We start from the raw sequence: 26,548 nt of genomic DNA, 5'->3' as shown, positions 1-26,548 counted from the left end.
ACTTGCTGTCCACTATGAAATAGATTATCCAAAGCTATGAAAGCAAAGGTGTGTGGTCTTCGGAGACTTCCACACTCTGCCGTTTTGTTCTAAACTGGGTCACAAATGTGACGTTTTTTCCCGCCTCAAAGCTAGTTTTCACCACAATGGAGCTTGATTTGTATTCTAACGTACGGATCAATACTCACCCTTTGCGTTCTCCGTTCAGCCTGCATGTGCATAATGGTTTAGTGTGCATCTTTTGGTCCGTCTCCGTCTGTGTCTTTAGTTTTATAAACACTTACTTATGTTTTTTAAATCTGTGCATGGCATTTTTTGACAATCATTTTTGCCAATAACATATCCGTACAGTGATGAGTCTTAGCATACTTTGGTGACAGGCTCTTTAAATATAATCACCCTCTATTAATCGTGCTTCCCAGCTTTGTGATGTAAAGAGAGGGAACCGTTAGATGGGTCTTGAATTGCAGGCCGCACGTCTTGAGTGCAGTCATTCATGTGCGCCACATCAAATCGGACGACACGCGAAGCCCGTACGGCGTCAGGCAGATAGAGGACGACATCCCGTCTAAATTGATGGGACCTGATAAGCTCCCCAAGTTTGGCAGTATGTCCAAGAGATGAAAACATCCAGTACACGAGCAGTGTGCTCTGTCTAATAATAACTGTTTTCATGAAGAAAGCTGTTCCCAGGGGAAAAGGGCAGGGTGTTTTGAGGTAAAGTGCATCAGCTGAGTGCATCTCTAAGGGGTTTTAACCCTAAAGGGGTAGTGCATATGAACTACACTTTGGTGCCATTGTGCTTGTCGGGGGTTTAGCGAAGTCCACACTTCTATGAGCGGCGGAGGTAGCAGCACTCTGCTCTCTTGAGCCCCATTCAAAAATGTCCCAGAAGCATCCAAAAGACTCCGCTCGCTGCTCCTGCCAAGGAAAATACGGCTTATGAAATGGAAATTCTGAGACCATTCACAGAGTGCCAGAAATGACTAGAAGAAATATATATATATATATATATATATATACAGACCATGTCCATCGCAGTACATCCAGGAGTTGAAGTCTGAGGGAGAAAACACGCACCTTGCTCACACAGACACACACATAAAAACGTCGTCGTCACTGTTTAATCGGTCCGACGAAGAACAAGCGGCTATTTTTCATGGGGTTCCGGTGTGGCCAGGTGATATCCGGGCCAAGACTTCCTTTTCTGTGCACTGATCCTTGTTTACGGCCCGATTAGCAACTTGAGATGTGAGATTTGAGTTTGTATTTGAGAGACGACGTGTGCGACCGGATTGTTTCAGAAGTAGCCGGTTGAAAAGCTTATTTTAAACCAATAAAAAGCGATACATCGACAGACGATAGCCGGCAGTTTCCTCGGATTGCATTTCGGCCAATGGGTTCTGCCTCTTTTGCTCTCCTTCCGGACTATTTACCTGCAAATTAAAGCCTACCGGAACATGATTGGCCAAAACTACACAGACAACAAACCAGAACGCTTACGATGGCAAAATCTTGTCCCATTGCCTACAGAGTCTACATATATCTGCAGAATCTGTCTACAGAGATGTCTTCCTTGGCTCTGCAGGGAGGTTTGTGTAAAGTATATGTCTGTGTTACAAATGTGGTACATCAATTTGAAAGATGTGGACATTTATCTGTCTGAGACGGTCTAATGGGGGAAAAAAAGCATTTGTTGCATTATGGGAAATGTAGGGTCCTGTGTGTTTTTGTTTAGAGAGACTTTGAGCCGTCTCTTGTGAGTGCACAACTCTATATTCTACAACACTAAATTGCTGTTCTACACATTTACACGAAATAAGCACTCCCATTTAGGTAATTTGAGAGTTCATCTCAAGCTTTGGTGTGCACAGAGGAAGAGAACACAGCGTGGGAGCTTCTTCACTTTGAGTTTTCCACTTGCTCATCTTACCGTTCTAAAGAGGGACTCCGCATTAGATCTCGTGTGGAGGAAAAGCATTGCAGCACTCTGCAGACAGCGGTGACATTTAGAAGGAAGGGTTTGAAGTTTGAAGGCTACTTCGCCAAAGTGTATTATGATGATGATGATGATGACGAAGATGACCATCACCCCCCCTAATGTTAGGACAATCTATATTTGGGCAATCCAAATGGCATCTAAGCTATGTAGCGTTTTCTTTCTTCTGATTACATCCAGCCTCTACCTTATTAATGCGGTGTAAAAAACTAAATTACAAATGTTGAATTTTCTAAATAGATTTTTTTTTCATTGCAGGAAAAAAAAATAGTTATATTAGCATTTGCTAGGCTAGGTAGTTTGTCCTTTTTTTTTTTACCTCTATTTACACTACACATTTCCATGATGTCTTATCTTTTACACAGTGAAACAGATGTCAAAAAGTGTGATTGTTACTGTTACTAAATAGGTTATTTTTGCGTTCTGGCTTCGTAGGGCAGCACTGAACTCTTTTTAAGGTTCAAGTCTCTTCGAATCTTTCGACCACTCAAACGGCCGTTATTTGCCTGGGTGCAGTTACTCTTTAAGCGGTAACTCTGCAGGGAGCCGTGTGAATGGGCTCTCAAGACCGGAATGAGGCCAACGAGATGAGGTCATGAGCAGACGCAGCTTAACGTGAAGCTGACTGAGGTTAGAAAATCAGCTGGGATTCAGCTGTGGCTCTATTGTGTCTACGCTGCTTGCAAACACAATTCATCTTTCATTACCAAACATGTATTTTATGTTATTAAAGTGTTCTCTTAGCATGTCGTGAACATGGTCGCTACTTTTCTTAAAAGTTGCTGCACTGGGAGAGGAAGTGGAGGAGTGTGCTGGTGGAGCTAGCGGTCGTGGGGCTGCTTATCAGGCCAGTGTGACACATTGGGGGTGTCCAGGGGGCACAGAAGAGGGAAGTGAGCTGCAGCAAAGAGGCCAGTGGCGCACACAGTGAGGGCAAAACACAGCAATTGCTCATCTCAAATCACCTAACAGCTCCGCCCCATTTCGTGCATTTACACTTGAAGCACAAGTTAACCATTTGTTCTATGATTTGCAACATTTTTTCCTTGCTGTTTCCTTTTTTTCTTTCCTTCCTCTCCTCTCTTTGGTAGAGGACCGGGTGGGGGGAGGGGGTCTGTTGGCATTCTTGCACCGTGTGCTTTGCGCTCGACCGGGCCTTGGCTCGGGTCCATATCCCCTCTCTACCCTCTCTCGCTTCTCTGACTCCCGCCCCTCCTCCCCGTTAACCCCCTCCCCCCCACCACCCCACCCCTCCTCAACCTCTTCAACTCCCCTCGCTCGCTTCCCTAACCACTGCTCCCTGCCAGCGACTCCAACCAGCCCCCACCCTCACCCACTTCTCTTGCTATCACCTTCCTCAACACTTCCTCATGTTTCTCCCATAATTCACTGAACCCCTTCCCCTTTCCCCTCAACTCTTTTTTTTTTTCTTCTTCCATCACCCTCTCTCCCATCCCCGCCCTGTGTGGCAGCAGGTCCAGCCTCTGGGACACAGATGCACCCGGTAGCTGTGGGCGCTCGACATTGGGAACAAAGCATCGGCGGGGGGGGGGGGTAACCGTCTGTTACAGTACGTTTTCAGGGGCGTGTGTGGCGTTGGAGTGCGTGCAAGAGGGAAGATGAGCGGGAAAGCGGAGATGGTACAAGCAGCCAGACACTAAATCTGGTTTTGCGAGTTTGTTTAAGCTTAACTTTCACTCTAACAGAAAATGTCTTCGTCGCGCCGTGAGAGCGAACACCCAGAGACGGCGTTAAGCAGGATCCGTCTTCACAGCTCGCGTGTGCTGAGAGAACAAGAGCTCACAGCACAAGCGAGATGAAGCCGAACGCGCTCTCGCAGATTGGTTTTGTAGGTTGAAATGTGTTTATGGGTTTATACAGCTGCACATGTAGGCATGGATGATGTCACCGGTGTTCGAGGTCATCATTCGGTCTCAGCGTTTCAGTCGTTTGCCACCTCTAATTGATCCAGCTAGTCTGTTCAGGGTTGGCCTTTATCCTTCCACTCCAGCTCGTCGCTATCGCCTCCATCAGCACGAGGCCATCGGCCAACTTGTAAATAGCTGGACCTGAGGTCATGGATGCGGTGGGAGTTTCAGTTCAGCCTTTGAAATGCAGCAGACGCACAAACAAGCACAAACAGAAAAAAAGTGAAGAGAGCAGCAGACCCTGAAATATGTATGTATATATCCGAGTCCGAGCAGCAGAAAAAAAGATACATACATATATATATATATATATAGATATTTTTTTTTTTCTGCTGCTCGGACTGGCCTCAATCTTCACCTGCTCCTTTTACCTTTTTTTTTTTCATTCGAGGGATTTCGATGGGGACGGGAGGGTGGGTATAGGAGAGAGAGAGAGAGAGAGAGAGAGAGAGAGAGAGAGAGAGAGAGAGAGATAGATAGATGCCTCAACACTCCACTGCCCTCCTCCTCTCCATCTAACTCCCCCACACACCTGGGAAGGCCATTTCATTTCAGAGTGCAGCAAATGGAAAGGTGATCTTAATCTACCCTGTTTCCCTCTAACCCCCCCCCCCCCTCGCTCTCTCCATCTCCCACACACAGAGCCTCATACCGCTGATGGACAGCACACTGCTGGTTGCCTAAGCCATCCGCACTGCAGACCAAATGTAGTGACAGAGAACACTAGATGCACGTTGGTTTATTACCTCGAACAAATTCTCCTCATTTCAAGCTCCATCACTGTTTTTAAAAAAAAAATCTTTTTTGGTTTGTTATCCTGAGGCGCTAACTGGCCGACGCGCTCCTTCCACGGGAGCGAAAGCAGTTGACTTCGGTCAAAGTGTTCTTCAATGAGCAGAGCCCCCCCCCCCCCCCCTGTTAGCTCATTACTCAGTGTTGGGCTCTCTCCCACCGCTGTTAGCTCTTTGGTCATTACAGTCACGAGCAGACGTATGCAACGGCCATTGATTTTGCTATGAACAGCCCGCTGCAGGCCAGTTCATTAGGAAGGTGATCTCACACACCACTGGATTAGCTGGGCTGTGCACATTGGAGAAAAAAAAGGTGTTTGCTCTCGAGAAATGTGCAACTTTGACAAGCTGTGAAAAGGTGTTTTTATTTTTTTGTACTTACAGTAACAGGAGTGCATGCTTTAAGCGTAGCGAACAAATAAGTTTGGATGAGGTAAAACTTTTCTGAGGCTCAGAAAAATAACCTGTTGAAAAAGTGAAATGCGCCCCCTGAGAAAATCTGCTTCCTAAAAACATATATAGTTCTTTTCTCTGAGAAGGAGAAAAAGCCTCTACCACAATGGTGGTCATCTTTGAGGAGAAACAAAACCTCCCTGTCTGCCTCCTCTCTCTTCCTCTTCTCAAACACATGGCTCGAGGCTGGACCGAGGCTGCACCCACCCAGCCGTTGCCATGGCAACGCTATCTGGGCCTACCAAGACCTGAAGCCGAAGGACATCCTGGACAACAATACAATAGCAGCATAGCCAGGGTACCTGAGGGACTTAGACCTGAGAGGCGAGATCTGGGGGGGAGGGGGGGTTGCAGATTGAGAGAGCAAATCCTCCCTCTTTGGAAAAGCTCCCTTGCACACAAGCGCAGTCAGGATGAGCCTTTCGCTTCAGAGTCTAGGAGCTGCTGGAACAATACCTGTCTTTCAATGATCTATTTCTTTTGCAGTTCTTATTGAAATCAGTAAAAAGACATGTTTTTCATAACTATCTTGAGTGGATCTTCTGGTGAGTAAAAAAAAAAATTAAATCTTGATTACTGGACCAGCCACATGGATGTTAGAGCTGAGGTGGTCAGAATAGTTTGCAAGGACCGGGCCACACATCCTGCTGCCGGTGCCAGCCGTGGAGAGTAATAGAGATGTTTAGAGTCGATTTGCCTTGCTTGCATTCCTCCATCCACTGCTGCTAAAATAATAAGAGGAAGGGTTACCTCAGGTCGGGGGGGGGGAATACGGAACATGCATTGTTGTCATTGGCTCCGTCTGAGTATCCCCTCTTAAAGCCACAGCACGGAGCTGAGGAGCCTGACACCACTGCCCGCTTTGCAGAGGCACAGTGCTCCGAGGCAGCGAGGGGGGGGGGGGGGGGTACAAGTGTGTGTGTGTTTGCATGTGTGTCAGTGCGATCATATTAATATCACACATATTATCATGAGTATGAAATATTGTTGTTCTATTTCCGAGTATCGGTTATTTAACTTGTCAGTGGTTGGAGAGGACACGTTGTGTGGCTGATTAACAGTATATCAAAGCAAGTATTTGTATTCCATTGAAGCCTTAAGAGGATTTTTAGTCAGTGTTATTAAAGCGTAGTAGCCCTGCAGCAGCCCACCAGGCAATTGAAAATCGTCATCATGGAGAGGAGGGAGTCACGCTGTGCACCGGCTGAGTTCACACAGTTCGTGTGCACCTTTTGTCTGTCAGCTTCTGGCGGCTTTAAAAAACATGAATTTGTGTCTATTTAAAGTGTGTTTATCTCCCAGTGGGTGCAGGCACAACACCGTGGATGTCCATGTGTGAACAACAAGACCTGCTTAGTGATGCTAAAACACCCGTCTTACACCTCCTCTGTTTCCTTTTGCAGGCAGCCTAAGAAACAGGATGTTAATGCTTGACGGAATGCCTGCAGTCCGAGTCAAAGCTGAGCCCCTGGAATCGGAACAAGGGGTAAGAGAGCAGTTGTTTTCCAGACAATTCTCCTTTTTCTTTCTTTTTTTTCCTGCTTTCCTTTCCGCCTTTCCTCCTCCTGGCAATGGGCTTCGTAATTACTCCCAGGCCTACACGAGTGAGTGAGTGAGTGAGTGAGTGATAGAGTGAGTGTTGGGGGGGACTAAGGCCCTGTCCACATTACTCCGTCTTTACTCCGTATTTGCTACGTTTACACTGAGCAGCCACACTACGCCGGAGTTTTGGAGCACCCTAAACGGAGGAATCTGAAGACTCCGGCGAGGTTGGAGGTATTTGAGAACTCCGGGGTTGCGTTTGCGTGTGGACGGTCGGATACGGATGTGCTTAGAAAAAATTACGCCCACACCCGTGTTCGCTACTGGATTGGTTCTTGGCAACCATGACGTCTCCGTCCCTGATTCGTCACACTCACTATCACGTGACCCGTACCCGGAAGAAAACAAACTGGGCTACAAGCGTTGCTGCTAGCACAACAGCTACATGATGTTGCTGCTAGCACAACAGCTAGCAGCAGCTATGCAGTAAAAGTCTGCATTTCTGTGGAGGAAGCAGCTGTTATTGGAGTGATTAGCGAGCGGCGTGACCGGCATCAGCCCTATGGAGCAGCGTGTTGTTTTTAGATTCTAATGAGAAGACACGCTGCACTAACGTTTTACTTCTTCCGTTTGGTAGCCTTGATAGACCTTAGTCTGTAAGTATGTATTTATGAAGCATGAAAAGATGTACGTAGATATATTCTATTCGCGTGTTTAATATAACATTTGTGTTGTATTAAATGCTAATCGCGGTTAGCATTTCTCCATTGGCGGTAATGTTAAAATTAGCTTAGAAGCTAGCTAGGCGGACATGTTACATGCTGGCTATATCATGGATTGTTGTTTTGTATTCATGTAATGTGTATAGGGACAGTTCGTAAAGCCATATTTCATATTGTGTTTCCACAGTTTTACAAATAAAGATTCACACTGAAGTCTTGAAACTCTTCTATGGATTCCATGGTCTTTATTTCACGGATCTACTGTTAGCGATCTGCTAAGCTTTCCTGCACGAAGCAAGAGCAGAATAGAGTGAGAGACGTGTGTTGACCACATTTATGGACCCATATTCTAGTAAACGTTTACGTGTAAGTGTTGATTTTAAAGTAAATTTGATGTGAGAGAGAGAGAGCACTGTAATGAGCGCTGTAATGCTAATCGCGGTTAGCATTTCTCCATTGGCGGTAATGTTAAAATTAGCTTAGAAGCTAGCTAGGCGGACATGACGTTCAGAGCTACTAGTGAGAACAGACATCAACAACACGGAGGAAACGAGTGAGAGACGTGTGTTGACCACATTGATGGACCCATAATCTAGTAAACGTTTGTGTAAGTGTTGATGTTAAAGTAAATTTGGAGAGAGAGAGAGAGACGCTGTAACTACATCTGAAAAATAAAACTTCTAAAACTTTCCACGAACTGTGTCTGTTTGAGTTTATAGAGGGAGATTTTAGAGGAAGATCTTAAGTATCAAATACAACCTTTCATTATTAAAGACTACTTTATTACTCTGTCGTATTATTTTATTTTTTTTAACTAAGTAAGCAATTCACTTCCTGTTTACACCGTCACGCGCATGCCCAGTGTAGTTAATGGTCACGTGCTGTCTGCCTTCTACGGCTGCCGTGTGGACGCAGATCAACTCGAGAATGATGCTGAAACTCCCGTGTGGACAGAGATCGTTTCTATTTGACAAATCTGCATCCAAGGAGAAACGGAGTAGTGTGGACAGGGCATAAGAGGAGTGGTCGGAGAGCATGGTAGTTAGCAGGAAGGGGAGAGGGACCGAGGAGAGGAGGAGAGCCACAGCTGGAGCAGGAATGCATCGGGGGGAGGGGGGGGGGGGGGGATCTGTTCTGGCTGGGGGGATGATTGCGCAGATGTAGCCGCTGCTCCGGGGAGGAGGGTCACACGGGAAAATCAAAATCTTATCTATCTCAGTCCGTCCCTGCCCCTTCACGTCCCTCAACTTCCCTTCGTCCTCCCCATACCCTTCTTCTTCTTCTTCACAAACACACACGAGGAATCTCTCTCTCTCTCTTGTGCGCACGGACAAACACAACTGTGCTCTTCCTCCGCAAAACGCTTATCACAGCTCCATCTCTTCCTCCGCCGTTTCTCTCGCAGTGCTCTCTGTCACCTCTGTGTCGGGTCTGTCACTCAATATGAATTTATCACACAGAAGAAGTTAATTATCCCTACAAGGGATTCTGAGTTTTTAAATTTGCGTTGGCTTTGCTCAAAACGCACAATTCTATTTTTGAGTTTTATGTTGAAATAGACTGTGCTTGTGTTGACCATGTTGGGAGTAATGGAGGTTTTTCACGGCCCACGTACAGTATCAGTGCTCTCTGGTCCGACATACCTAGAAATAAAGTGGTCTTGTTATGGAGAAGCTGTTGCTAGGCTACAAGGGCTTTTTGTGTGGCTGCCACAGCTGTGTGTGCAGCGGGTGCTGGCCATTTAATATTTGTAATCTTGATGAATTAGTGTTCGGTTATTATCGATTTCCATTCATAGCATATCAATAATATCCCGGCCCCTAACACATCACCGAGGGCACTCCGTGGGAGAGCAGCTAAATAGTTTCCGTCGAGACGGAGAAACTGAGAGCATTAGCTCATGATGAATGAGGAAAATAGCAGCCGCTGATAACCCATCAGGCAGCGTCAGTCGTTTGGCTGCGTAGGTGCTTAGTATTGATAAGAATCAAATCTGTCTCTCCACATCTAAGGGCTCGACAGACAGGCAGCAGGTGGCCGGCCTTGTGGGTGTCCTCGCACTCGGCTGCGGCTCAAGGGTTTGAGTGCCGTGCTCCCGAGCTGCTACCTGTTACCTGGGGTTTTGAAGTCATCCTCCATACATTGCAGTGATGTCAGTCACGTCACAGACAGGATGTGAGCACTGCAGCCCACACAGCTCTTTCTGAAGTGCGCCGAGATCCAAATCTTCGCCCCTAAACAGACTGCGCTTCCCTTTCTAGACGGCAGATGCAGACAGACAGTTTAGCGCTGCTGCAGAAATGTGGTCTTCATTTGGGTGGCGGGGGGCCAAGGGCTTGCTGGAAATGGTCTGCCTTGATAGACGATTCGCCCGCAAGGGGCTGGAAAATCTGCCCCGCTCCTCAGTATCCCCTAATAAAGACAATGGCATGAGGACAGAGGCAGGCAGGCTGGTCGAGCATATCAGTGTGTGTGTGTGTGTGTGTGTGTGTGTCGGAGAGTGTGAGTATGTGTAGGATTGGGCGCATACATGTGTTTATAACTGTCAAAATGAGAGCAGTGGGTGGCTTAAGTTTTTTTCCATTTGTGCTGGTTGAGATGAGTCTGAGAACCTAACCTGTTTTCACTTTAGTGTAACACTACACGCTCTGTTGTTTTGACCTTTTCGCACAGGAGCCACAGCAGGATTGGCCAATTTTTGAACAGGTTGTCAGTAACAGACTGTATTCCCAACCGTCTTGATCACTCCTCCAACAAACAAGAAGATTCTAAAATGAAAGTGAGTCAGAAAGCACATTCCTTTTTTTAAATACAGATGAAAAGTGGAATCCATCCGTCTCCCGCTCTCTCAGGTGTTTTGCCACAATCTATCATACTTGGTCGGATATTGGGGCTGTCACTTTTCACAAATAACAAATTTGAACTAACGCGTAATTTGTTCAAATTCACTTTTTTTTTTTTTTTTTAACACTTTTTTGAAATTAACTAAAATGTCGAGAATAAACATTTCGATGTGCCTCCACTGCATCACTTGATTGACAAGCTAGCGTTAAGCTAACGTTAGTTGCATTTGCGTTAGCTAAAAGAACAGCCGTGACCTAGATTATTGAAATGGCAGCAGGACATGCAGCAAGTACAGTAAGAGGAATTTTTGAATTTGAGCCGACAATTTGAGCTCAAATATAACAAATTTTCCCCAAATTTGAATGGTTGAAAAGTTAGCTAATGTTAGCTTGCTGGATGTTGTTGTTTAACAGTTGGTTAGCTCAGGAGTCCTCTTATACCTTGAATCAAATCACAGATAAACATTTTAGTGATTTAATCACCAGTAACACTGCATTACTTACAGTAAGGACACATTTCATGTCTTGTGCTCGACTAACTCTCAGTCAGGTCTGCTAAAGATAACATCCGGAGAACAATGTTGAGAAATTCAATATGCTATGATTTTGTTAGTCGCTTAGCTAAAAACGTAGCGTTTGTAGTGTTAGGTAGTACAATCACATGCTGCACGTAACATTTCTGTGTGGCTCGTTGCTGTTATGAAAGTACTAGACACAAAAGACACCTACATTCAGCAAACCATAGATATTCATAGTGTTCCAAATACTATGTTGGTATTAGACTGCTAACCAAATTTAGACTATAATTTATATATTTGAGATATTTGATAACTCTAGGCCAGTATTTCCAGATTAAAACAACAGACGTAACAGAAAGATATATTAAATAACTTTGTGTTTTTAAGGAAAACATGACTACAGTTAAAAAATATTCAATTGCATGAACGGATGTGTGTACTTTTGCCACAACAGCTTTGAACGTGGCGCAGCCAATCAGAACAACTGTTTTGTTAATCGCAAAATATTACTGAACAGCATTCCGATTCCACTCGTGGTTGGCACAAATACATTATCTTCAGCTTCCTCCCTTTCCTCTGACTTCTTTCAGACGTAGGGAGAGCTGGCGACACTGCGGAACTTCCGCAGCCAACTAGACACTCTCTGAGAGCACTCACTGAGAAAGACAAGATTTCTACACAGAGATCAGCCTCAATGGATCTAATGACTTCAAAGCCTCGAGGCAGTATAGCTCCAGGCGGTCCGTGACACTCGCATCCTATACAGAACATGCAAACACGGAGAGATCCCGTGCAAAAGCAGCTGGATGATAGCCTGAGGGTCTGTCAAGAAAGGCTGCATGGCGCTGATGTGGGAGTTGATGCAAGAGAAGCACTGAGGACATTTGACACCACAAACATGCATATTATACACCAAGTGATATTTCATTTGAAATGTTTCTGAAGGTAAAGCTGTGGAGTGGCAAATTGGATAGATAGTTAAATGGCAGGTTTACTAGCTGGAATAAAATCGAATGAAAACTTAGATAGCCCACGGAGGGATCTTTTGGTGGAGAGAGACTAAACTTAGAGCGTTTTACATTACATGCCATATAACCGCAGTGTCCTAGGTTTGATTCCGTCCATGGGACCTTTGTTGCGTGCCACACCTCTCTCTCCCCCTTTTCTACATTGTCGTCCCTCAAATGAAGGAGAAAATAGCAGAAAAGAGAGAGAGACTAGACTAGATAACGTTGCTGTGACACGTTACTTTATATGTTTTATAATGGTTATAAATCATTCAATAAAGGTGCAGTGTGTAAGATTTGGCAGCATCTAGCTGGGAGGTTCAACTTCAACTCCTCCCGTGTGCCAAGCATGTAGGAGGACTGAGGTGGCCCACGTTTCTAGAGCCAGTGTTAGGTTTGTCCGTTTTGGGCTACTGTAGAAACATGGCCAACGGCTCGTATGTAGATATAAACAGCTCATTCTAAGGTAAAGAACATTTTCAGGTGGATATATGCTAAAGAAAATATACTTATTAATATCATATTCCATTTCTGCCAATAGTTTCCCCTAAATGCTACACACTGTTCCTTTAAATGCATGCTGTACTTCTCATAGATGCTAAATAGAGGGGCTTAAAGTAAAGTGTTCTATGCTGACGAGGGTCAGCTGTGACTGAAATGTATGCGTTTTTGAGCTTATGAATATTGTCAGTATAACAACAATGAGCACAACTAATTCTTTCTCTGCAAACTCAGAGTCACCTGATTCTCCACCCATCAGAGTGATAACTTCACAATCGCCCCAGGAATATATTAGCATTATGAGTGGGCAAAACAACCCCACAGCCGACATTTGCAACTGGAATGTGGAGCATGGCGTTAGGAATAATAAAGAAGAGCTTGCATCAGCTGATTGGCATCATCTACTTCATTCCTGCTTCACCATCAGTGGCTCATTCATTAGCTCCACGGCTACAGCTGCTTTTAGTATACTAATTTACAAATACTATATTGTTGACTTATCTAATAATTGTGTATGTCTTTATAAAAGGAGGTTAGGTCTCCCAGAAGAAATCGCATTCTATTTTTTTCAGCCAACTATAACTATTGAACTATTAGTTATAAATACTACTTTTTTTAGAAGTTTCTGCAAAGCAAGCATGATGATTTCAACTCATCCAATTTTTTCGGCTGGTGTCATCCAGTGTTCTTAGCAATACCTACAAAAGAATATGTAGATATCCCACAGAAATAGTTTGTTATCCACGTAATCAGGATTGCAGAAGTATAAAGATCACAAAATAAACCCATGCATGGCAGCAGGGAGTGGAGGTGGATGGGTCCAATAAACACCGATCATTCACCCAGGAGACCGCTGTTCGCTCCCTGTCGGCAATGAGAAGTATTTGTCACGTAGGTAATATATTTCAGTAACCGCACTTCCGTAGTAATTAACCAAAACAACAATCTTTTACTTAACTAAGTAGCTTTGTTGCCTCAACCTAACTAAGTATTTCATGATATTTTCCTAAACCTAACCAAGTAGTATTGTTGCCTAAACCCAGCTGAGTTGTTTCCTGTGAAGACGTAAGTTTATGCATGCATGTAACAAGCGTAAATCGACACGCGTTGCTGTCTTTTCGCATAAAAAATTTGCATGAACTTTTCGTGAGAAATCATACAAACTGTTGTAAACACTTGGTAATAAGCGTATTTCAGTTGTCATGCCTATGGCTGTTTATATTCACATGATATGTAAAAAAAAAGCCTTAATATAATGCCCCCCCCCCCCCCCCCCCCAAAAAACAAAAACAGCAACATATTTTTATACATAAAATTGTGTAAAAACACAGTAAAGGGCTTGGTGGGTGGTATTATGAAGCAGGCCATAATGTGCTGTGAACCCTGACCTTGACACCACTGACCCTGAGCTGAACCCCTACAGGGTCAGAGGTCATCAGAGGCCATTCATGAGGTAGGCTTTGTTTTCCAACTGAGGAGGAGTTACACAGAGAGAAGTGCTTCTTAATTCATGGGGTCATAACACCGACTGTAGGCCGAAGACGAGTATACAAGTCTGGAGTAAAAATAGCAGGCTACTACATAAAAGAACACACACACACACACACACACACACACACCACTCAGAAGAATTCGTAATTCACCACACATCCACTCTCAGCCAGCATTACATAAGGGGAAAGAAATGTCAGTCTCCAAAACAAAAGTGAGGATGAGAATCCACAGTACAGAGTGTTTTTCATATCTGCGGCAGCTGCGATTGGAGCTCGAGTTTTTAAGTTTTCCCCTCTACTTTAACGAGCTTTTTCCTGTATGATTAGTAAAACAATCCTGAATGTACTCACTCCCCGATGGCCCTAAATGTGACTCAGCCTCTGAAGTTTGAGGATCAACACCACACGCTCGAGCACCCCTCCCACACTCGAACATTGCGAGTCTACATTCTGCTACATCACATTTTAACAAAAGACGCGAGGAGCCCGGAGAAACAAATAACCTGCAGCAAAGTGAGTGTCGCCCTCTCTACCGCACATCTTCGTCATTATCTTTTTTTCCCAAAGTAAACAGGTTCCCTAAAACTCGCCCGGACAGACAGAGCGCTCATGTTACAGTCTGCTCCGGTGTTAAGTGAACGATGTGTGGAGAGATGCGCTGAGCCACCAGCGTTTGGCCTTAGAAGGCCCATCGCTGAGAGACGGAGACAGAGAGAGCCGGTCAGGAAATTGAGCCCATATGAATGTTTTTCCACCGTCACAAAGGAGATTTAGGAGAGATACGAGGGGAGCCAAGAGAGCTGCTTTTCTGTGGGAGTGATGGAAAACAGGAGGAAGAGAGACAGAGAGAGAGACAGACAGAGAGAGAGAGAGAGAGAGGCGCCCACACCAAGAGAGAAGAAGAGGAGGTGAGTGTGAGAGACACTATCTGCTCCTGCGTTTCATCTGTCTATGACATCATGCTAACCAAGGAGGAGTTGAATGCTTGAATGAACAGGAGGAAATGAATTGCTCCTTTCCCAGTAACTGTCACTGCGTATACCTTTCTGACACGTCTCCATCATGCTGTGTTGTTGCTGAGCACAAAAACAATCACCTGAACTCATCAACATTTTGTGGCTCGGCCGATTGTAGACGGAATAATAATGGCAGGAGTAGTGATATAAAATGTCGTGCCATGAGTACATTAATTGATGACAGATTGTTTTACTTATTTCTTTCTTCGTGGTTGTGTGTGGCATTAATACCAGGAATGAATCAAAACAATCTAACATCTCTGCTTCTTCTGCTCCCACAGTCACCTAAAGTGCGGCCTTACTCTGCGATGGACGGCGTGCCCTTCTTCCTCAGCAGAGTCAAAGCGGAGCCCCCAGAAGACCTGCTCGCCCACGACCTGCACTTCCACACGCAAACCGAGCCCGTCGACCTGTCTATCAACAAGCCCCGCCCCACCTCTTTGTCCACCACCCCTACCACCGCCTCGTCATCCTCCCCCCTCCGATACGCCTTCTCGCCGTCATCTTTATCGTCGTCATCCTCCTCCTCCTCCTCCTCCTCTTCGCCATCGGTCATCACCTCAGCCTCATCGGTGCTCACGCCGGGCCCCGGAGGCGGGGTGAGAGGTCAGTCGTATTTGCACATCCTGCACTCTGTGCCGCCGCCTCTGTCCAGCCCCCTGAGCCTGCATGGAGCGGGGAAGCTGGGCAGCCATGTCCACCGCATCCCGGTCGTGGTGCAGTCGCTGCCCCTCATGTACACCACCGCCGTTCGATCACCCTCCAGCCTCAACAACGCCATCATGCTACCTCTGCTGGACGAGGTGAAAAGCCAGGGCAAAGGTGAGGCAGACCACGCTCTCGGAATTTACTCCATATTCATACGGCTGACTGGTCTTTTGGGATTTCGATGAAACCTCTTTACTCATTCAGTTAATGCTGTAATGTCATAGGTGCTCCAGCAACTGCAAGGAAATGATGCATTAGGATCGAGGCGTTGAGCTTTTTGCCTCGTGATTATATTAGTTTTACATAGTAAGTCTCCAACTTTAATGGACAAGTTTTTCTCCACCAACTGAGAAATTAGAGAAATATTATTCACCTAAATCAATACGGTTGAATACTTATAATGCTCAATTATCAACCTTTGCAATACACTTCAAGTATATTCTTGCTAAGGGTAAATTAACATCCTCCCAAGGTCATGAAACACCCCCGAAAGGTGGAATAAAACATAGTCCAGCTCAAAAACAAGGGAGGACAAAGACAGCATGCTGGCATCAGGCTTGTAAAGAAGCGGTGATGTGATGGAAGCCTAAGATTTCCCAATGACAGGAGTTTTATATTTGTCTGCCCAGACCTCCTTAGTCAAAGAACTTGCAGACACACCTCTGTGAAAGCAGACTGTGTGTACATTCTTTTAGAGGCGGCCCCTCAGGCGGTGATGTTACCCCCCGTCAGAGTGAAGATGAGGTTTACAGGTTGAGAAGACTCTCCCATCTTTATCTTTATGCCTCTGGTGCAGGTAACCAGGGCCACGCCGGCCGTTGCCTTTCTTTCTTTCTCTCTATCGAAACGCAAACATCCTACAAATTGAGCCTTACTGTAGACCTACGCCGGCCTGGCCTCGACCGTGTTATTGCTTTTCTCCCTGGGTGTGGTTTTACTGCCAACCACTGGGAGTGAGCCCACAGTGGGAGTTTCTGTCCAACTCTGAGCTGCACACAGGCCAACTGTTGGTTGTAAAGAAAAAAAGAGGTTGCTTCATGTCACTCCCTGCAGGATGGACGGACACACTCGGACTCAGACTTGTGTGTGTGTGTGTGTGTGTACTGTACGTACAAGCAGCAAACATGTGTAATTAGAGCGTGAAGTCAGAGAGACACTTGGTCGGCCTGGGTGGGGTGGTCCCCTTAGAGACGAGGCGTTTCGTGTCTGCTCCCGAGGAGAGAAGAGGGAAGAAGGACGGACAGGAAAAACAAGGCTTGCATAAGAGGGTGTGGATGGATATTGAAGATGGGTGGCACCTACGCAAACACACGCACACACACACGCACAGTCCGACATCAGCTCTGCCCGCCTCTGAAAGCTCAAAGCACTGAGGAAACGGGCTGAACGGAGTGTTTGAATGTTGGGTGTGGTGGATACAGTCACTTTTAATGAGATCGCAACCAGTAGACAAACAGAACATTTGGCTATTTATTGCACTTAATCGGACTTAATGAGACCGCTTGCGTAGGAATTCCCACAGCCTAAGTCCAATAAAAAATGTGCCACAAGATATCATATTTTGGTTTGTATGTGAGTGGATTTTTTTTTGGGGGGGGGGGGGGGGTCCATCTTATCTGGAGTTTTTTCTTTTTTAGGTTTCACTATTGTTTGGTGGCTTGGGGGGGAAATAAGTTGTTGACATCAGGAGGGTCTCTATCTAGCCCACTCCCCCTCCATATGAAGTCAGACGTCAGGGTCAAGAGCCCATCTTGTTCACCTTGATACAAACTGAACAATCATGTGCACTGAAGCAAGTCTCAATCATGAAGCTTTCAACATGGATACTAAAACACTCGCACACACACACACACACACACTCCCACTCACCCACATGCACACACAGGTTTGGCCATCCTCTTTAAGAGAGGGCGGGTACCCTTCCTTTCACTGCTGTCTCCCTGTCTCCGGCAGGAGGTTGCCATGGAAACAGGGCTTGACTGGATACAACAGGAGAGAAAGAAAGAAAGAAATCCGGTGCTCTGCCCACCTCTCCACCACTCCTCCTTTGTGTCCCTCGCTCAAAATACCCCCCTTTTCCATCGCACGATGCATTTCTGACTAATTACAGGTTTTCCATAGAGCAGGCGAGTCTGGGGTGACCGCTCTGCATGTCTTAGTCAACACCCCCCTCCCACACACACACACACACACACCCACCCCCACACCCCCAGTAATAACACCGTGTCTGCACTCAACTCTAGACCCTCATTATGGGCCATTATGGCCCCAGTCTCGGCTGAGAGGGCAGGGGAGGTGAAGTCCTGATAGCTTTTATAAAAGCGCCGGGCTTACAGTGAGTGGGGATGTTGGAAAAATGTATCACAATGTATATTCAGCGTTTGTGAGGATAACAGCAAGAATAGTTATTAGTGATATCTTGCAGTTGCAGTTCCCAAATTTAATCCAGTGGATTTCCAGCAACTTTTCCTTGACAAGTAGTCTCCGACAGGTTTTTTTTTTTTTTACATTCATCTCTTGAGTTCTCCAGGATGTGCGCGGCCTGTGTCCATGGAGACGGAGAGGACAGAATGGCCCGCGGGCTCTGGCAATATATCCAATGAGTTGTCCAGGGGAGAAGTTGTCACAACTTGCGGAATAGATGTTACTTTGTCATGCGACTCAAGAGACAGACACCCCCAGCGCTCAGAGGCTCACGGCTAATAGCATGCTAGCCAGTCAAATGTTGCATGTTTTTTTCTTTATTTTTCCCTTCGTGGTCACTGCGCAAAAGAGAAGAATCAGAGCTTGCTAATCAGCAGGATGTTCTGTGAAGAAGGGTGCAGCAGCGAACGGGTGGATTCAGACTTTTGTGTCGTCTCCGGGCCTTTTATGTGAAAGTTTGTCATTATCACAAATACCATTCTCTGTCAGTCGCACATGTAGGGGGAACAGAGAGCGGAGTGGCACTCACACACACACACACACACACGCACACACACACACTCAATAACACATGTAGAGCTGTACCCACTGACTCCTGTGTCCCGTCCTCACAGCATACACGGACCACAGCGGCCTGTCGCCAAGGCAGATCAAGAGCGACAGCGACGACGATGACCTGCCAAACGTGACCTTGGACAGTGTTAATGAGACCGGCTCCACTGCGCTGTCTATAGCCCGCGCCGTACAAGAGTGAGTATCAGGATCTGTGCGTGCGTGCGTGTGTGTGTGTGTGTGTGTGTGTGTGTGTGTGTGTGTGTGTGTGTGTGTGTGTGTGTGTGTGTGTGTGTGTGTGTGTGTGTGTGTGTGTGTGTGTGTGTGTGTGTGTGTGTGTGTGTGTGTGTGTGTGTGTGTGTGTGTGTGTGTGTGTGTGTTTGGGAAATGTCGAGTCACTGTGCTGACCTTTTCTCCTCTACTGACCCTCACAGCTCTAGAAATCCTCATATCTCTGTTATTTATGTTCTGTGTTGTCATGGGAACATGTTTGGGAAGTATAGTCTTGATCCTAACACTCCTTACAGTTGGCAGCTGTTTGGTGACATGGGAGTTTCAATTTGGTCGACTGTTACTGTATTGTTAGTGCTGTTAGTGTTGTTTCCTACACACTATCACTTACCCAAGTAGTAAATAGTTACATTACTACAAAGCTATTTATTTAAACAAATGCTTTATGGCGTCTTGTGGTTACTCACCAACCTTATAGAAGAAAAATAACTACTAAAAGACAGTGTAAAATGTCACTGTCAATATAAAGTTATTTTTGAGAAAAATATTCAGAGAATAAGTGTGTATGCTGGTCTCTATTTGGGGATTTCATTTAAAGATGAAGTCCCCCGTGTTGTATAGTTCCAGTCTGGGCTGCCAAGAGTCACCTTTGCCACTAGCCTTTGTTTATCAAGCTGTTGAGATTTTGGGTCTTAAAATATAAAGAAAATGTCTAATAATAAAAAATAAAAAAAGGATTACTATTTGAACTTAACAATCTGAAGGTTTTAGAAAGTTTGCATAAAATGTGAGAATTGAACGAGTACAATGGTCATTTAGTTAAAGGTTGCAGATTGCATCCAACTGAATACCCCTCCGCTCACCCCTCCCTTTCCGAGCATGTAGAGAACTATGGTGGCCTTCAGGTAACACAAAAACAAGTCATTGTGCATTTCTGTGTGCACCAATGTTTTGGGTGTGTATCTATGCGTGGGAGTGCATCTATATGCCTGAATGCATATGGCTCAGACACACTTAATGCCCAGACATCGCAACTCCTGCGGTGCCAGTCCATCTGTGTCGAATGTAAAAGTCGTCCCCTCTCCAGTGGACGACAGCTTAAACTATCCTGATCAGGAACAGGAAATCTGACGTGTGGAGAAGCGCTTGGCTTGGTCCTGTGCCCTCCTCCTTCCCCCGCCGCCCATAAAACCTGGAACAGTCACTGCCATTAGCCTGGCCAGACTCAAGTTAATGCCCGTAGGACTGTTATTTAGACTAACTCGCGGGGAAAGTATTCCAGGACTCCCGGAGGATCCTGCTAATGATGCAGCAACATTAACAAGGCCGAGGCCCCAACCGGTCCAACTCACGAGGCTTAACGTTGTGTACAAGACGTTGCATTGTTTGTTTGTGCATTGCTGGCCGTGTGAACAGCTACAGTAATGAAACTAAATGAGCTATTGTGGTTTCACTGTGCAACACACTGTGGTGGAGACTCTTGTCTCAGGCTGTGCTTGTTCAGTGGAAGTACAAGTAGAGGTTGCTGTGTTCCAGGGAAGACACACACACACACACACACAGTAAGAGAGACTCAGTGGAGGACTCGGGTTTCAGTGCAGGTTATTGAAAGGGACAGGCATGCCCCTGAGTGCCACACGTGGGCAACGGGTGGTCAGAGGAGAACAGAGGTTGGCAGGGCCCAACCTTTCACTGCCCAAGCTTTCACTATGGAGAGAAATCACCAGCCGGGGCTTCAGCAATGCCCTGCCAGGGCCTGCCCCACACACTCACCTCTCCGTGTGCAAAAGTGCAGACTGTGCTGTGTGGAAACTGCTCTCGTGTGCGTGTGAAAAACAAAAAAAAAGTATGTGTGCACGTCAGTGAGTATTAATCCTTCCGCCGCGTGTTTGTACTGTATGCACGCACGTGTTTTCTGCACAGTGGACAGAACAGCTGGTTCCAGAAGGGAGGGTCGGGCCATTGTCAACAGGAACACAGACTTGCATGTTTGTCTGTGAAAAACAAAGACAGTCTGTAGTCTTCTTGAGTTACACGCCGGGTTTTTGGCCGCGTTCAGGAAGAATGTGCATTCTGTATTGGCACAACACACACGCGCGCGCTGTGTGGACATCTGCAGCGCAACAGAAGCCGGCGACGCTTCTCCGAAACATATCAGTCCATTGTGTCGCCCCCCGTGTTTTTTTTTTTTGCTTTTTCTTTTGCTCTCCAACGTGTGGCGAGGTTTGCTTTGCGTAATTTAGTGTCCACATTTGCACAAGCAGTCATCCAGAGAGCATCGGAGGAGAGGAGTGTAAGGGGGCGGAGGATGGGAGTGCCGGCAGCCTCCAATCCAGGTATCCATGTATAAATAAATGAGTGAAAGGGGAGAGTGAGATATAGTGTGTGTGTGTGTGTGTGTGTGTGTGTGTGTGTGTGTGTGTGTGTGTGTGTGTGTCTGTCTGTCATGTGCTTCTTGGGCAGCCTCCTCCATATTCATGCGTTTCCCTGGGGATGGGTGGATAGGCTATTGTGGGAGAGCGAGAGTGAAAGGGAGGAAGACAGTTAGAGAGGAGAGGGAGAGAAGGTGTGTGTGTGTGTGTGTGTGTGTGTTGAGGTTTAGGGGCTTGTGTTGGAAGGGGTTGTCTTTGTCGAAGTCTGGCCGGTCCCCAAGGACCCGGGGGCCACGGAGCAGAGCAGGTGGAGGGAGGATAGGGGGAGGGGTGGAGGCAAGGGGTTGTATCCTCAGACAGGTACAGGAATGCCCAGTGGGCAGTCTTCCAGTGAGCACACACACACACACACACACACACACAGGGGCGCAGACACACGCTCTCTTTCCTGTTTTCTCGATAAATACACCATTACCGTGGGTCTGTTTGAGAACCGTTGTCGTGACCTTGTTTCCTGTGAGAAGTTCGGAAAAAAAAACATGTATTGTGTTTGCATTGTGGGAAACCCCTGTTGCAGGTGACAAACATACATACTCTCTCTCCGACGCTGTTACAGAGAGCAGCGGATGAAGACGAAGAGGGGGAGTGGAGGGGGGGGGGGGGGGGACAAAGGAAGTGAAAACAGAGGTCGGCTCTGTTTCAAATCGTTCTCAGCTGTACTTCCTATTTCTCTCTGCTGCCTCGGGAGACACAAGCGGACGCATTCACGCGGCTGTGATGCTCTGGTGACACGCGGAGTTCAAGGCAGTGTGAGCTTGCCCCCCTGGGCTCACATGAGAAAATACAACCAATCAATTTCTCACTAAACAGCCATGGCCGGAAATGTGCCGTTGAAGACATAAAGATGTGTTGTTTAGAACAATACATACGCCCCACTCGCTACTTTGAGTTATTCAGCCGGGCCCAAGATTAAAAGATAACCTCTGAACATAACTTCTCCATGTTATAATTATACATACGAATACTTTTCACTTGAAATGTGAACCAGTCGATCTCTAGTCGCTGGTTTTAAACGCACCAGTTGAACCAGTGTGAGCACATTGATTACACATGCAGTAAGCCTGCTGGTACAAATAGCAACTTAAACACCACAGTAGCATCTTTCAGAAGCAGTGGAGTATAGTGGTGGAAGTTTCTCAACACACAGTATGAAAATCCTTCAACTGCAGTTAAATCATGCTGAACGATGAGGTTTCTTATTTTTTACATGACAAGAGCAAAATCTTGAAATTGATGTTTGCATTTAAGGCTAAAATATTATTTCCGTTGCGAATGATATAGGGAGTTATCTTTTCCATTATACGTTTGGTAAAAAATGTACATTGCAGTTTCCCAGGGTCAAAAAAACGATGTCTTTAAATTTCAAATTTTATCACTCCAACCATTTAAAACCAGGCGGTAACCTCCTGGTCTGAAAAGTGAAGCCAATTAATAAGTCCTTTAAATCTGCATTCTCTCTAATGGCCATTCGGGAGCGACTCCTTTGGTTGGTAAAATAAGTCCTATTGTATAGAAGTCTATGAGAAAATGACTCTACTTCTCACTTGATTTATTCCCTCAGTAAACATTGTAAACATGAGTTTATGGTCTCAATCTCTAGTTTCAAGTCTTCTTCAATACAGCATGATGTTCATTTAGTACATTATGGTCCATTTAGAGTCAAACAGACCATAAAGCAGAGTATGTCTGGTTTGTGAGTTGTAAGTGTTTCCTTTTTTAAACTTTAAACCCTTCACAGTATGTTCAAACTTCATGAAAAAACATTTTGGTCGCCTAAAATTGTCTTCATCAGTGTTCAGTTGTACTTAGCTCCATCCTCTCATGTCACTTCTGGTTGCAAAATACCAAGATAGCAACAACCAAAATGTGGAACTAGAGGCTTCAAAACAGTAGTATTGAGACCACTGTGACTACATCCACTTCTTATATACAGTCTATTTTGAAAACCCAGAATTTCAGTTTACTTTTTTTAATGCTGACGTTTTATTTTGTCTCACTGAATTCTGGTACTTTTCTGCCGTGACTTGACTTCCTCACAAGGATCGTTAAATGTCGTCTAAGCGGATTTGGAAGTTTGATTACCTCTGTTTTGTTGGCGAGCGCTTGTAACGTCTGTGTTTCTGTGAGTGATGAAGATCACTAATCAGCAGCATGTGCCACAGTGGGGAATTTCTACAATGACCCAAAATGGATTAAACCAGAAATCTGTCACCGAGCTCTGGGAATGGAGCAGTGATGACAACAGAATTATCACCAGCAGCGGAGAAACAGTTGTTGCACGTCAAATGAATTAGCAATGAGTGGTTGCTTGTTCTTTGTTTTGGAACCTGTTGGACCTCCCAAATTATATCATAATCAGGGAGTCACTTCATGGATGAAGTCAGAATGTAAACATCTGCCTCATCTGCTAGATGTCTGAGCTCAGAGTGTTTCCACTGTAAATCCTGTCTCTGTCCACACACACACACACACACACACAGACACACACAGTACCTCATATTCCAGTCTGGAAAACGGCAACACTTTGTCACGCCTCTCTGCGTCTGATATCGACGCACAAAGCATCCATTAGCGTCTGTATGAGACGAACCGGACCTTCAAGTAACTACAATGTAAACCCATCCGCGTCATTATTAGAGGCTCAGAAGAAATGCTCAGGGAGTGTGATGATGTACTATAAAGACTGAAAAAACCCACTCAGGGCTTGTGTGTCAAACAAACACAGGACTTTCATTCAGGAGACCGGTGTTCGTGTCCCAAAGTTGTGTTAGCGATGTCATGAGACGTGTTTGCTGTACTTATGTTACTTTGTTCACGTCTTACTTTCTGTAATTATTCTAAGCCAAATCTAGATGATTTTTGGATCTGTTTGGTGTGTGTGTGGTGGATACTGATATTGGTTCGATACTTACCCAAATAACTGGAATCAGGCATCGCTGAAAATCCGCCGATTTGGTTTCAGATTCCATGTTTTTATAGATAACAATTCAGTACATTTCTATCTATGTATCCATTTGTTACATTTAGTTTTACAAAGTTAGAAATGTATAAGTATAAGTCAAGATTGATTGTTTCCTTACACATAAAATAATGATTCCAGTCTCTTCCACACAGTGAGACACACAGCTTACTAATGAAACACTGTTATCAGATCAGTGTTCGGTATCGGCCGATACCCAAAGATCAGGTATCGCTATGGGGACTGAAAAAGTTTGATCGTTGCATCCCTGGTTTTGTCGCCTAAACCGAAGCAAGCTCCGGCAAAGCGTCGGCATGCGACAAGTTTCAATGAGAACGCGTTGGTCTCAGATGCTTGTCTACATTTCTCTGTTGGATCAGAACATGGCCCGATAATCTCGTCAATCATTTCTATTTAAAAATTCTTCTGCTTCATGAATACCCTTCTTTGTCTGAATATTGCAAGTTTTGACACCACGTTGCACAGAGAGAGAGAGAGAGAGAGAGAGAGAGAGAGAGAGAGAGAGAGAGAGAGAGAGAGAGAGAGAGAGAGAGAGAGAGAGAGAGAGAGAGAGAGAGAGAGAGAGAGAGAGAGAGAGAGAGAGAGAGAGAGAGAGAGCACTTCATATCTGACCCATGTGCTCATTTCCTGTACAGCTTCAGATTGGTCGTACGCCAAGAGCAACAGGTGATCTGTATATATGTGTGTGTGTGTGAGTTTGTTTCTGTGTAGCATAAGCGAGCATCTCGATCGCATGCACACACATTCTGAGTCGGCATTTGACGAATCGGGCTTCGGTGGGACAGGAAGTGGGTTGTGTGTGTGTGCATTGGAGACGGTTCACTGTAGGGCCTGTCTGGAGCCCCCCCCCCCGCTCCTCTTTTTAAATCCCTCTAACACGACCGGAGACTCGAAGAGACTGCGCTCCATCACCGCTGACATCTATCCCACAGACACGACTCCTCCCTTCTGCTAGAGAGGGCCGTTCTTATTTAACCCTCTCTGCTGTATCTTCCTCTTTCTTGTCCATCCGTAATGTGTGTGTGTGTGTGTGTGTGTGTGTGTGTGTGTGTGCGTGCGTGCAGCAGTCATGTGTTTATCGCTGTGTTAAAGGACATGAACTATTCACCATCTACCACAACCCTATTTTCCTTTTTGTGCGTGCATGTTCAACATTGTATTCTGAGAAGTGGCGCACATTTAAGATGTGCCTCAGATATGACACTGCACTCCACTGCACGTGCTCAAAGGTCCACGTCCACGCGTTGCTACAGGGGCTTCACAGTTGGAAGTGACAAACGACACAATCCCCGGTGATACGGACTGGTTGGTTAATGGAGAGGAAACATTGCGGTGAAATGTATCGATGACAGGAATAACTCGGGAGTCATTAACCTCGTTGAGATAAAAAAAACAACAACTCCTTCATCCCTCCGTCTGTGACTGATGAAAGTGGAAGAGCAGCGAGAATACCAGCCTTCTTACCTCATCCGTTCCCTCACAGTTACTGACCGGCGGTGCTGCACTGCCACCTGCTGGTTACGCTGCTGCTCCACAACCCTTTATTGTATTACATACACTTAGTGTACAGGAAGTGATGAACGTACTTGACTTGTTTTATACCAATAAAAAAGGAACTCTTACCAGAACACTGACAACATTTGTGTTCCAACCAAAAACTCAAACCCATTTCTTTTTAATTTGAAGTACAGTATCACTTTTGTCTTTGAAGTACTTTGTATATTGTATTCTTTGCATATTGTTGCCTTGTTATGCCTTGCAGTATATGTCACAAAACAATATGTTTCATAGCTTTATTTTCCTAAACTAGTGTAAACAGTGATTCTTAAAGGAACCCTGCCGACTAAACTTCACAAAAACAAAACGTAACAGTTTCTGAGCTGTTCCGTCACATCCACAAGTACTTTTATTTCTGCAGCTTTGTGCAGCTCATGGATTTCCTCTTTTGCATTACAATGTGGGAGAGTAGTGTCCATCAACGGCACATTCAAAATTATGTTTCAGTATGCTTTTGTTCATTTCCTGTATGATTACACTACTTACTCCAAACCTGTTTAGGATTAGGATGACATGTCATCTTCACGGTCTGACGGTGCTTTCCTGTCGACCCTTGCTCTCCCGTTGCAGCTCCATGTCCCCGTTCAGCATCGACAGCATACGGCGCCCCCGGAGGTCAGAGTCACCCGATTCCAAAAAGAGGAGGATTCACAGATGTGACTTCGAGGGCTGCAATAAGGTGTACACCAAAAGCTCCCATTTAAAAGCACACCGGAGGACGCATACAGGTCAGTAGGTCTCAGTGTGAACGGTTTGACGCTGTGATTATCCAACAGCAATGACATTTAAATGTTCAGAAGGTCACTCTCTTATTTGAGTCAGTGCCTTTAGGACCATGTAACACGACATCG

At 45.5% G+C, this 26,548-nt stretch overlaps 1 protein-coding gene across 5 annotated transcripts in view; it reads left to right on the top strand.

The window, feature by feature from the left end:
* The window catches only part of klf12b (Kruppel like factor 12b), a 39,434-nt gene that overhangs the window by 9,530 nt on the left and 3,356 nt on the right, over positions 1-26,548 (top strand). For 2 of the 5 annotated variants that reach the window (XM_076081930.1, XM_076081929.1), the window contains exons 2-5: positions 6,575-6,657; positions 15,095-15,635; positions 18,560-18,695; positions 26,268-26,425. In XM_076081930.1, coding sequence (XP_075938045.1) covers positions 6,592-6,657; positions 15,095-15,635; positions 18,560-18,695; positions 26,268-26,425 — 901 coding nt within the window. In that variant the 5' untranslated portion in view covers positions 6,575-6,591. Of the gene's footprint in view, positions 1-4,382; positions 4,501-6,574; positions 6,658-10,108; positions 10,215-14,570; positions 14,706-15,094; positions 15,636-18,559; positions 18,696-26,267; positions 26,426-26,548 lie in introns of those variants that run through there. The other 3 variants (XM_076081931.1, XM_076081933.1, XM_076081934.1) reach the window with 3 other exon arrangements.

This window comes from Anarhichas minor, unplaced genomic scaffold (genome assembly GCF_050575085.1).
Source record: "Anarhichas minor isolate MPS153535 unplaced genomic scaffold, ASM5057508v1 ptg000087l, whole genome shotgun sequence".
Lineage (NCBI taxonomy): Eukaryota > Metazoa > Chordata > Actinopteri > Perciformes > Anarhichadidae > Anarhichas > Anarhichas minor.
This window is presented reverse-complemented; position numbering and strand designations above follow the sequence as displayed.